At 41.7% G+C, this 12,547-nt stretch overlaps 1 protein-coding gene across 2 annotated transcripts in view; it reads left to right on the top strand.

Moving 5' to 3' along the window:
• The first annotated feature begins 26 nt into the window (after positions 1-26).
• Positions 27-12,547, top strand: part of APOO (apolipoprotein O) — a 56,951-nt gene continuing 44,430 nt past the window's right edge. For both annotated transcript variants that reach the window (XR_010660404.1, XM_065915290.1), the window contains exon 1: positions 27-251. Coding sequence is in view for 1 of the 2 variants with exons in the window: in XM_065915290.1 (XP_065771362.1) it covers positions 243-251 (9 nt within the window). In the remaining variant the exon portion in view is untranslated. The remainder of the gene's footprint in view (positions 252-12,547) is intronic.

The raw sequence follows: 12,547 nt of genomic DNA, 5'->3' as shown, positions 1-12,547 counted from the left end.
CGGGGCTTGCGTTCGCTCGCCGCCTGAGGCGCCACGCGCTGCAGTTCAACAACGCGGATTTCAGATCCCGGCTTCCGAGCTAAGCCTTGGCCGCACGGAATTGGCTGTACGGCCGTCACCCGCACCGCGGCCCATTTGCGGTCGGAAGAGTCGGGCCCTTGCCGGCCGCCGTAGCCGCCTCTCTCTGTAGTGGGCGGGGCCAAGGCTGGGGTGACCCCGCCGGAGCTGCCGCTGCCAGCGACATGTTCAAGGTGAGAGAGTGGAGCCGGGTCACAGCTGTCACCGCCCCCTCCCGGCCGCCCGGAGCCCTCCCCGCGCTCTCGTGGGCCTCTCCGGGGACCAGGCCCGGCTCGTCCCGAGGTTTTTCCCGCCTCCGGGCCGGCTGCGTCCGGCCTCACTGTTCATTCAGAGGTCCGCGTGGAGCGAGCGGCTGGCTGCCGGGCGGAGGCGTGAGACCCGGGGTGGCTGGGTGGGGCCTTTTGGTTTGTGCTCTCGTGAATAAAACACTTAAAAATTTAAAGTACCCCTCAAAGTATCCACCCTCCGGCTGGTCGCCTCTTGGGTTCGTTAGAAAAGTTAGGCCACATCAGGGCACTGCGGGGTTCGGCTTTGGTTGCCTGGCGAGGTCAGGTTTCAGAACCTGCTGTATGAATGGGGGAGGGTCACCTTTGGAGAAGCTGCTGCAGAAAGTCGGAGAGGCTGGCCTGGGAAGGGCTGGATGAGAAGGAGCAACTGGAACTTCTCTCCCCCTCCCAGCAAACGTTATATAGTATGAACAAATTGACCTCCTCCTTTCCATTTTATGATCTCGTGTCCTTTGAAAGAAGTTGACTTTTACAGTGAAGACTGTCTCGAAAATATGTATTTTAATATGAAGACATTGTTCTCCTTTAAAAAGAGTAAATGGTATTTGTATATCATGAAAAACAAATCACAGGCTATTAGGAAGAAGTCTACAAAATCGAGTCTTGAAGCAGTGCACTCATAAAATAGTGCTAATGAAATGTCAGAATTGTACTACTTATTTAAATGGTTTATGGCTTTGGGGGCATTAGGACAGAATAAAACTAGACCATGGATTTGGCCTTCCACTTGTGGCGTTGCCACTTTCCAGCTGTGTGACCTTGGGCAAGTCACTTGGCCTTTCTGTGCCTGATTTCCTATTGGTGAAATTGGGGAACTAGCTTCTACCTTGTAGGGTTGTTATAAGGAATAAATACATTAGGTTTGAAGCACTTGGAAGAGGCCCTGGCACATAGAAGTGACATCTAAGTATTTGCTTTTATTTTGTTTACAGGCAGCTCACAGTTTAGTTAGGACAACAGAACACAAAAGCATCTTGCATTTATTTCATAAATTTGTGTTGAAACACTTAAGTGCTAGGAGTTTGGCTCAGTTTTAGGGTTGCAACAACTAAGGATATGCTATGATCAGTTTATATTATTAATGTACTGTGGTAGTAAAAAGAGTAGAATCTGACTTACTAGGGGGTCTCAACCTGTGGATCTCGTTCCCTCAGAGGGTCTGTGAGTAGAATTTGGGGGTCCCTGAACTTTGAGGGAAAGTGTAATCTTTTTCACTAATCTTCTGGTGAAGTTTAGCATTTCCTTCAGTTATGAATGTAGGTAACTGTTTCAGTTATCCATTTTTGGATAATGACCTTAAAACCACAATAATTTTTTAATTTCTCACCACCCTTAGGTTGGCTGGGCAGTTCTAAATTCAGCTGGTGGCTAGACTTCAAGGTGGCCTTTCTCCCGTATCTGTGGGCCTGGGGCCCGTCAGTATGGCTATCTTGGGCTTCCTCACATAGTTACTGGTTTCCAAGAAGGCTTGTCCTGAGGCATGAACACCTGCTTGCATCACATTTGCTGATGTCAAGACAAGTTACATGGCCAAGCCCAGAGTCAGTATGGTGGGGGACTACACAGAGCATAGATGTGAGGACATATGGTTCATTGGGAGCAATTCATTTAATAAGCTACTACAACAACAAGCTATAGTAGTATTAGCAGTACCTGTCACCAGTCGAAGTCAGTAGGACCAGTGCATGTCACAAACATTGTCATATCATATTATAATTGTTGCAGATCTCCAAATATCATTTATATTCATCATTACATCAAAATTATAGTAGTTATAAGACTCACTGTTATATCTTATTTAATGAGCTAATAAACACATTACTGTATCAGATTTTTGGTCTTAAAAACAATTATACTGCACTGTAATTGACATTTTACGCAATTAGAAGCATTTTTTGGAGAAGGGGTCCAAAGGGCTCATCAGACTGCCGAAGAGGTCTATGGCGCAAAAGAGCAAGGAAGCCCTGGGGACTTCAGACAAGGCAAGTTTTGAGAGACCAGAGTTCCTCGATTGATTGAGTTGGGGAACAGCAGCAGTGGTACTCCATTGGGAAGGTGCCACCAACTTAGTTCTGCTGTATCAAGGAAAAGATAAAGGGAGCTTAAATTGTTGAAACTTTTTTTTTTTTAGTAGAAAAACTCACAGCAAGCCTTGGTGGATACCAAAATGTAAGGAGGAGGAAGAGGGGAGGCCAGAAATTTTTGAAAAGCAACTTTTGATAAGTAGGGGCATAAGAGTGATATTTAGAAAATGAAGAGAGGGAAGTTCAGGGATGTTAGTTCAGTTCAGTCACTCAGTTGTGTCTGACTCTGGGACCTTGTGAACTGCAGCATGCCAGGCCTCTCTGTCTATCACCAACTCCCGGAGTCCGCCCAAACCCATGTCCTTGAGTCGGTGATGCCATCCAACCATCTCATCCTCTGTCATCCCCCTCTCCTGCCCTCAATCTTTCCCTGCATCAGGGTCTTTTCAAATGGGTCAGCTCTTCGCATCAGGTGGCCAAAGTATTGGAGTTTCAGCTTCAACATCAGTCCTTCCAATGAACACCCAGGACTGATTTCCTTTAGGATGGACTGGTTGGATCTCCTTGCAGTCCAAGGGACTCTCAGGAGTCTTCTCCAACACCATAGTTCGAAAGCATCAATTCTTCAGCACTCAGCCTTCTTTATAGTCCAACTCTCACATCCATACATGACCACTTGAAAAACCATAGCCTTGACTAGACGGACCTTTGTTGGCAAAGTGATGTCTCTGCTTTTTAATATGCTGTTTAGGTTGGTCATAACTTTCCTTCCAAGGAGTAGATGCTTTCAATTTGGGAAAACCCAATGGCATAAACAGTAAGGAAAATTATCTCATAAAATCCAGAGGAAGGGTGGATTCCAGTGGGTCAACAATGCCTTCAAGGTCCCCATCTCTTTTCTTGGCTTTCCGCAGTAAGATTGGTTCCCCTTAAGTTTGCAAGATGAGTACTAGTAACATACACTTTCTCATCCACTAGAGCAACAGAGGACAAAACTTCAGACTTGGATTACACTCTTCCTTCAATCTGATAGGTCAGCTTATGTCAGGTGTCTGCACCTTACCCAATAGCCAGTGCTGGGGGAATGGCATGACCTGATGGTCTTAAACAAAACAGAATCAGCTCAGGATGGGTCACTCTACCTTAGTCACCTGGGAGAGAAGTGAATCCATATACAACAATGGGACACTGGAAACTGGATGTGCAACAGCAATGTCTGTTACAGAAAGATGAGTTAGATGGGTTTGGAGAAGTGTTCACTGATTTGGTCAGTTTGGTTGGAAGACTCATGATCTTTATACATGTAGGTTTACTGGTGGAAGTGAAAACTAGATTAATATGGGTTGGTGACTGAAAGATGAGTTAATGCGATTTAGAAGATTGACTGTCAAGGGAAGTAGGAAGAATATAGTAATTAGAGGGACATGTTTGGTCAAGATTTTAGAGTTGTTCTGTGGTTGTTGCAGTATTCAAGATTTGGCAGTGTTTATGGCCTCGGGAAAATTCCATAGACAGAGAAACCTGGCGGGCTACAGTCCATGATGTCACAGAGAGTTGGACGCGGCTGAGTGTGCATGCACTCAAACACACACACCCCATGGCCTTGGGAAGAATGTAGAGAAGAAACTTTGTTACAAGAGAGAATCCCTCAGCTTTGAAAAGGAGGAGAGATAGTCCCTTCCACTTGTAAGATGGAAGGGAAAGAAGGATGGCAGTGATGATAGACCACTGCTTCTCAACTAGATGGTATCACCTGCCTTGGATATGTTTTAGAAACTTGGTTGATTCTTTTTTATTAAAAAAATTTTGGGGGGCATGCCATGTGACATGCGGGATCTTAGTTCCCCAAACAGGTTGAACCTGTGCCCCCTGCAGTGGAAGCATGGAGTCCTAACCACTGGACTGCCAGGGAAGTCCCTGTTCTTCACATCTTTTAGTTGTGTTGAACATTCATATGCTGAAATATAATGCTTATAAATCTTTCCTTTTCATTCTCCATTGTGTTACCATAAAATCAATATATTGGTCTCTTTTTTTGGACTTAATATGTATAGGGCTTCCCAGGTGGCACTAGTGGTAAAGAACTTGCCTGTCAATGCAATGTGGGTTCAATCCCTGGGTCGGGAAGATCCCCTGGAGAAGGAAATGGCAACCTACTCCAGTATTCTTGCCTGGAGAATCCCATGGACAGAGGAGCCTGATGGACTACAGTCCATAGGGTTGTAAAGAGTTGGACATACTGAAGCGACTTTAATACGCAAAACACATATGTGTAGGTGATGAATTTTACTTCAAGACACTGGGTTGGCCAACAAGTTTGAGTTTTTCTGCAATCTGGTATGGGAAAACCCTGAATGAACTTTTTGGCCAACCCGATAGCAAGAGTTACTTAGAAAATAATTTGTCATAAATGTCAGTGTTGGGACTTCCCTGGTGGTCCAATGGTTAAGAATCTGCCTTGCAATGCAGAGGACGTGGGTTCAATCCCTGGTTGGAGGACTAAGATCCCACATGCCTCAGAGGAATGAATCCCGCACACTGCAACTAGAAGTGGCCCAAGAAGAAGATCCTGAGTGCTGCAACTAAGACCTCATGCAGACGAATAAATATATAAATAAACAAATATTTTTTAAAATGGAGGTGTCAAATCTAGTAGGTGAGGACCAGGGCTCCTCAAACTTTAATGTGCATGCAACTCTTGTTAAAATGCAGATTCTGATCCAGGAGGTCTGGGTAGGGGCCTCAGAGTCTCCATTTTTTTTTTTTTTTGACAGGCTCCTGGGTGATTTAGATGCTGCTTGTCTCCTTTCACAATTTGAATAGCAAGAACTGAGGCAAATTGTGAAGTGAATGGTTTTTTTGTGTGTGTGTTTTCCAGGTGAGTGATTATGAGCATGGTGAGATTTGGAAGAGGCATTGACCAAAGAGCAAAAAAGATAAGTTAGAGGCTTTGAGGGCTCTGCTGAGAACTGCTACTAGCCCTCTTTCATGATTGCAGCCTGGGAGTGGGGATGAGCAAATGGTAGGGACTGATCAGCTAGGACTGGAGGACAGAAGAGTTGATGATATAGGTGTTGATGGAAAAAGTAAAGTTTGTGTGGCTGGTTATGTGTATCAGTTCAGTTCAGTCGCTCAGTCGTGTCCGACTCTTTGCGACCTCATGGACTGCAGCACGCCAGGCTTCCCTGTCCACCAACTCTCGGAGCTTGCTCAAACTCCTGTCCTTCGTGTCGGTGATGCCATATGTTATATGCATATACAATTAAAATATTGAAGCTCTTAACCACTATTTTGGTTTAGCTATCCATCTTCAAGTCAGTAGGGGGCGCTGGTGGATTACAAAACACCTTTGAAAAGCTGCCCAGTATTTAGTGCTTTGGCTTCCCCTGTAGCTCAGTTGGTAAAGAATCCGCCTGCAATGCCAGAGACGCAGGTTGGATCCCTGGGTCGGGAAGATCCCCTGGAGAAGAAAATGGCAACCCACTCCAGTATTTTTGTTTGGGAAATCCCATGGACAGAGGGGCCTGGCGGGCTACAGTCCATGGGCTTGCAAAGAATCAGACAGACTTAAGTGACTAACACTTTCGCTTTTCCCCAGTATTTACATTCTATTGCAGGAAGCAGATTTTCCAGGTGCTGCTGCCAGAAGCTTGAATATTGACTTCATACACCCAGTCTCCAGATTCATGTTACTAGATTTCATTCATTGCACATGTCTATCATAGTTAGTTCATCTGAGTTGAGCACTCTACTGTACCTTGCCAGGTGTAAATGAAACAACCCATTTTTTTTTTTTAACCTGGGAGAGAATCCCAAAATTTGGCCACATAGCAGAATTATTTGTGAGACAGTCTCCAAGTTGCTGCTCATGGATCTGATTGAGTTTTTAAGTGAGGTCTAGGAACCTCTAGTTTTGAAAAAGCCCCTCAGGTGACTGTGAAACCTAGGTTTTAGGAGCTCATGATGTGATCAGTGGCACAGATAGGGATAGTTCATTTGGATGCACTGAGACAAGTGCTCTGATGTAAGAGTCAGGGAAATGTAGAGTAGTAGTTCTCAACCTTGACTGCATGTTAGACTCAACCCGGGTAGTTTTATAAAAATTTTATCTATTTTTATTTTTGGCTGCCTTGGATCTTTGTTGCTGTGCAAGGACTTTCTCCAGTTGCAGAGATCCGAGGCTGCTTATGGAGCACAGGCTTCGGTAGTGCAGGCTTTGGTATTTGTGACTCATGGGCTTAGTTGCCCCAAGCATGTGGGATCTTCCCAGATCAGGGATCAGATCTGTGTCCCCTGCATTGGCAGGTGGATTCTTAACCACTGGACAACCAGGGAAGCCCTCACTGGTTAGTTTTTTGTAAGTCCCTGTGCCCAGACTGCACTGGACCAATGCCGTCAGAATCTCTGGGGTTGAACTCTAGGCCTCTAGTTTGTAGGGCGTGTAGCCAAACTTGAGAAGTACTGACTTAAAGGAACAAGCACCAGCAGGGGGCATCAGGAGACTTGGTAGAGGAGAACATGCTCTAGTCCTGGTCTTTTCAACAGACAAGGTTGAAAGAGCCTTCTTAAGCAGAGAAAAAGCTCATGCAAGGACACAAGTGAGAGTTCAGTGTCAGGATAAAACCTTGGGCTTCACCGTGTTACCTGGGGTGAGATACTAAAGTTTTTTGTAGCTTTGTCCTCATCTGTAAAAGAAGGATAGGACTAGTTGCAACCTGGGGCTTCCCTGGTAGTCCAGTGATTAAGACTCCGTGCTTCCAATGCAGGGGGCTCAAGTTCAGTCCCTGGTCAGGTAACTAAGATTCCACATGCCAGTTGGTGCAGCACCCTTGCCCCCCTCCACCCCCTGCCAAAGACTAGTACCAACCTTAAATTGTTGTGTGGATTTAAATTAACTCAGACCCAGAGTTTAGCACAGCGTTTGGTACAAAGTAAGTGCTCTGTAGACACGAGCTCTTAATATCTTTTAGTTGGGGTCTTGTATAGGAGGCTGCTATGATAGTGTTATGGTGGTGCACAGTCTTGGGACTTTCCAAAATTATTTTTTAATGTCAAAACTTGGTATTTGATTGGATGTGGCAGAGTTGGGAGAAGGAGAATTTCAGGATGCTGCCTAGGCTTTTGGCTTGGAAAATTGAGTGGCTGTTAGAACTATTGAGTGAGATGGGAAAGTAGAAGAAGCCTGAGTTTGGCTTGAAAGAGATGATAACTTGCTTTTGAACAGGTTGGATTTGTAGAAGTTTCTGTGGACATTAGAGGTGGTAATCAGTTAACATGGAAGTAATTAGTTAGCATGGAACCCAGGAGGGTGGAGTTTTCCTGAGAAGAGATGTGGGCTGAAGGTAAAGGAATCATCAAATGCCTCAAGGGCCAGAAGATAGCCTAGTGAGAGCTGGTCTATGTCACTTCGTTCCTGTAGGACGGAGACGTGACCTGTACTCAGAGCTCACTGCTCAGAGGGGCCTGAGGTGACCATATCCTTGGCTCTAAGGTGTTATTACCTCGCATATGCTTTGTGACTGTTCGGTCTTGATGTAATGCCTTTATTGCCTGTCTTTCTGAAATCAATTTTCTTACCATGAATAGTATGTTACTAGTATAAACTGAGGGGAGAATTACACTGATAAACGGAAAAAGAAAATCCTCAGTGAATACATTTTGCTCACATAAAAGCATATTTACATGCAGAACTAACTGAATATTCTTCCTTTCTTACCCTTCAAAGATGTTGGGTGGTAGGATCACAAAGGAGAAGGAAAAACTGCTGTGTACCGCAGGCTGCAGTCAGGAAGCACAGGCTCAGGTTCTGGTTGTGTTTCTGGTTGCTGGCTGAGCAACTTGAATGAGGTTTCTTTATCTCCCCAAGTCCCCCTATCAGGGTGCTGTGGGGACAGTAACAGGCCCCCCATATGGCACAGGGTTGTTGGAAGGTTTAGATGCAGTAACATACGTAGGAAGAACGGTAAACTGCCAAATACTAAACGAATGTAAGGTACTTTTGATGCCTTTTGCATCATACCTGTCCACCAAAATGATCTAGAGTTTCAGGTTAGCACTGTCGACCTAGGACTATAAAAAGTAGCTCAAACTTGAGTAAATTCACTTCACATTTGGAACTGAATTCTGCTCAGGACACTGTACCACTCTTCCCAATGACTTTGAAAATGCAAATAGCTTCTCATGTGCAGCTAACACTGGAAGAAGAGAAGGAGGAAGTAGATGAATTATACCCTAAAAGAACGGGGAGCAGAGACAAAATGGGGAACAGTAGATAATGCACTTGACATTTATGATAAATTTATTGCCCCATGAGACCTATGCATATTTACTGACTTTTTATGATTTAAAGGTTTAATGTTTTAATTACATGTATATGTACTCCACACCCATGTCCTTTCTAGGCTAGCTGGAACTTCTTACAGCCTGAGAAATGAACTTTGATACTTGTTTGTACAGTACATTTAAAATTACTGCAAGTAGTTAGATGCACAAGAAATCTCTGTAGCAGTGATACATACCTATTTCAAAAACTTGAGAATTAACTTATAATATGACAGGAAAGTACCAAAAGATTTTTTTTCAATGAAGGAATTAGAAGAGTTTGTATCAGTTGATTTTCCCCAGTAATGTTAAAGTGGAAATTTATAGTTAGTGCATACAACATGAAACTTCATATGGATATTTTCAGGGAGGAAAAAAACTCGGTCTCGAGATATATTTTAGAATTTGGAAACTACTTATTTTTCACTTTTGCTGCATGGCCTCATGCCAGTTTTATTAGAAACCTTGAACTGCCAGTTTCTTAATGTGAATTTCAAAACTTGCTTCATTGTACACTAAAACTTGTAGAAGGAGGAATTTAGAGCAAGGGTTGTCTAAGGGTTTCATTATGCTGACAGCCTATAACTTTGAATATTAAACTGTGTTTTCATGATAATAGCATTATACACAGTAAGTTGTATTTTGAATGAATATTGTTCTAAAGGCACTTTAAATACAGCCACCCTCTGTCTTCCTACTTCTTTCTCACTCTTTGAAGCAAGCGGTTTGTTTTGTTCCAAGCCCTCACTGGCTCCAACTTAAGGACGTCTTTGTTTGGTTGGGTGAGGATGAGGAGGCCTCTGTGGGAGCTAGGGACAGGTTTACAAGTACATGTTCGCTGCTTTAGTTGGGGCACGGACACAGTGGTTTCTTTTTTGCAGATGTTCCTCTTCATTCCTTTGAACAGTCTTTTAAAATAGGATATATGAAAACAATAAAGGTTCATTTTTCTTTTTCCCCCCACTCTATAGATGTCAGTCTTGTGAAGTAACAGCTTGCTTTTCTTGTGCTTGCTGAAATGAATCTCCTTTCCCATTAAAGGTGCTGCTTCATGTGTCATTTGATGACATGGGTTAAACTGGTGAGTGAGCAGGTGAACAAGTGATAGGAGGACTCCAACGAGTTTCCTAAATCATTTGCTAATGGCTTGCCTCACTTGGCAAATGTTGACACTGAGTCTGTTGGTAGAGTCACATGGTTCGGGAGCACTGTCAAAAGTTGCTGTGTTTAGTCCAAATATTGACTTTTCCTGTTTTTGTTCCTTATTTTCGCAGAGATTTTCATTATGAATCTAGACGGTCATCAGCTGATTTGAGCCTTGCACATGATTTTTTTTTTTACAAAAGAATTTTGCAGTTTCCTCTTCTTTGAAGAATAAAAAGCCTGTGAATAACTGAGATGAGGTTAGGGCAGTTGTCAGTGAGTTCAACATTCTCTGTGCACACAGTGGTCTGTTAGGAAACAAAACCTGGGTGTAGATAGAATTTACTTTGACAGAATACCTCTTCCTCTTAGAAGATGGAAATCCTTTTAGTTGTTAGAAAATGTAGAAGCATTTGAAAGGCAAGTCTTGAAGTCAATATTCCCTTATGTGGGTTTTTTTTTTTTTTTTTTTTTTTTTTTGCTGCCTCTATTTCCTTAACTTAGAAAAGATTGAATGGATCTTGGGATGCCATTCGGGTTTAGGTAAGCACTGTTAAATTTCTGTCTGAATGAGGAAGTTCAGAGTAAATTTGCTACATGATAAATTATATGTCATCTTTGTTCCAAGGCTGTGAAACCAGTACAGCCCAACCAGATGACTCAAAACCTGCCCGAATGAACAATTATCTCACTCTTTGGCTCTGAGGTTTCCTTCCTGTTTATCAGACAAGTTTATTTTTTTGTGTGTGAATTCAACAAAATTCTGTAACTATTTTAAAAGATGAAACAATTGTAGATGAAACATATTTGCTTTGCTTTGCTGACCTAATTTTGTGGTGAATTCTGCCCTCCAATGATAAAATAGAAGGTGGTTTTCTGGAAAAAAAAATGTTAATCTTGAAAACAGCCTTGGTTTTTTTCTTCCCCTATCTCTTTAGATCACAGTGTGTTTATAGTGGATGAGGAGGAACTAGGAAATATCAGTTAGCCCAGCACAGAATTAACAGAATTCAGAGTTTCTCATAAGATAGTTCTATGTTCGTCATAGTTGGAAGACAGTTTTTCTTTTCGCTGGTTAAAGTCTGAACTCTTAAAATACTGACTTTATAGTCCCTTCACTATGAAACAGATCGAAATGATTGTGGTTTGTCTTGTTGAAGTGTAAGGGCTCCCAGATTTCTACATGCAAATGAGGGCCTGTCAAAATAGTCATTATTAAGAGGACAGATTTAATTACCTTGTCAATACATTTCTTCCAAACATGCCATCACTGATCAGTATATTTATTCCAGAAATGTCATCTGATCAAAACATTTTATCCTTTTTCATTTGGAATTACCATCACATTTTCTGGCAGATTGTTTAGAATATCCTCAGGATCCAGCCATTTTTGTTTCTTTCATGTTATAAAATTATTCATTGCAAAAACTTCAGGATATTCATTTAATTCTAAAGAATCATCCTTAATCCCACCACCTGTATATAACCACTGTCATATCTTTTTCAGACTCATTTCTGGGCATACTTATATAGACATCCTTCGTTTGATATTTTCAAAAACTTCACAAATCCCCCACCCCTTTAAAAAAAATCTAATTTATTTCATTTTCTAACCTGCTTTTATTTAAGATATATTGAGACGTTTTCTTATAGTCTTAAAATTTGATGTGAAGGCATTTAGAAATGAAAGCTGTATGATCACATATTGAAAGTAAATTTCCTTTATTAATTTGTTATGTAAATAGTTACAGTAAGTTCTGATATGATCTATCAAGGTTACTACTTTGGAGAGAGAAAAACTTATTTTTGAGGAGGAAAAGGTATACTGTATTTTTTTCTGATTGCTTTTTTTGGTGTTTACCACCTTAATCATTTTTCTTAAGTTCCATACTTTTTAATTATGGTGATAAAACTCATATAACATAAAATTTACCATCTTAACAATTTTTAAGTGTATTGTTCAAGTGTGTTACATATATTCACATTGTTGTGGACAAGATTTTCATGTTACCAAACCAAAGCTCTGTACCCATTCAACAACAACTCCACATTTTCTTCCCTACAGCCCCTGGTAACCACCATTTTGCTTTCTGTTTCTATGAATTTGACTACTTTAGATGCTTCATATAGATGAAATCATACAGTATTTGTCTTTGTGACTGACTTATTTCACTTAAGGTTCTAATATTCCATTGTATGTATATATGGCACGAACAGTTGGGTGACTTTTCACCTTTTATTTGTTGTAAATAATGCTGCTATGAACGTGGGTGTGCAAATACATCCTTGAGGCCCTGCTTTCAGTTCTTTTCCATTTATATCCAGGAGGGGAATTGATGGATCATACAGTAATTCTGCTTTTAATTTTTTGAAGAGTTTCCATGTTGTTTTCCTTAGTGATTGTACCATTTTATATTCCCACCAATAATGAATGCACAAGGGCTTCAGTTTCTCTCTTATCTTCTCCAGCATTTTTATTTTGTTTTTTTTTTTTTCATAGTAGCCATCCTGAGGGGTATGAGGTGAGAAAATACCTATTTGAAAAATTGTGTAAATCATGCTAAAATAACTTTTTCTTGTAAAAAGTCAAACAGTACCGTTATGATAATTATTTGTTTTCCATCATCTGCGTCCCTCTAATCCTCTTCTAAGAGAAAGCCTCTGTTACCGTTTTGGTGTGTGACCCTCCAGATT

The sequence above is a fragment of the Muntiacus reevesi genome, chromosome X (assembly GCF_963930625.1).
Source record: "Muntiacus reevesi chromosome X, mMunRee1.1, whole genome shotgun sequence".
NCBI lineage: Eukaryota > Metazoa > Chordata > Mammalia > Artiodactyla > Cervidae > Muntiacus > Muntiacus reevesi.
Note: the sequence above shows the minus strand (reverse complement) of the source record. Positions and strands in the feature narration are given on the sequence as shown.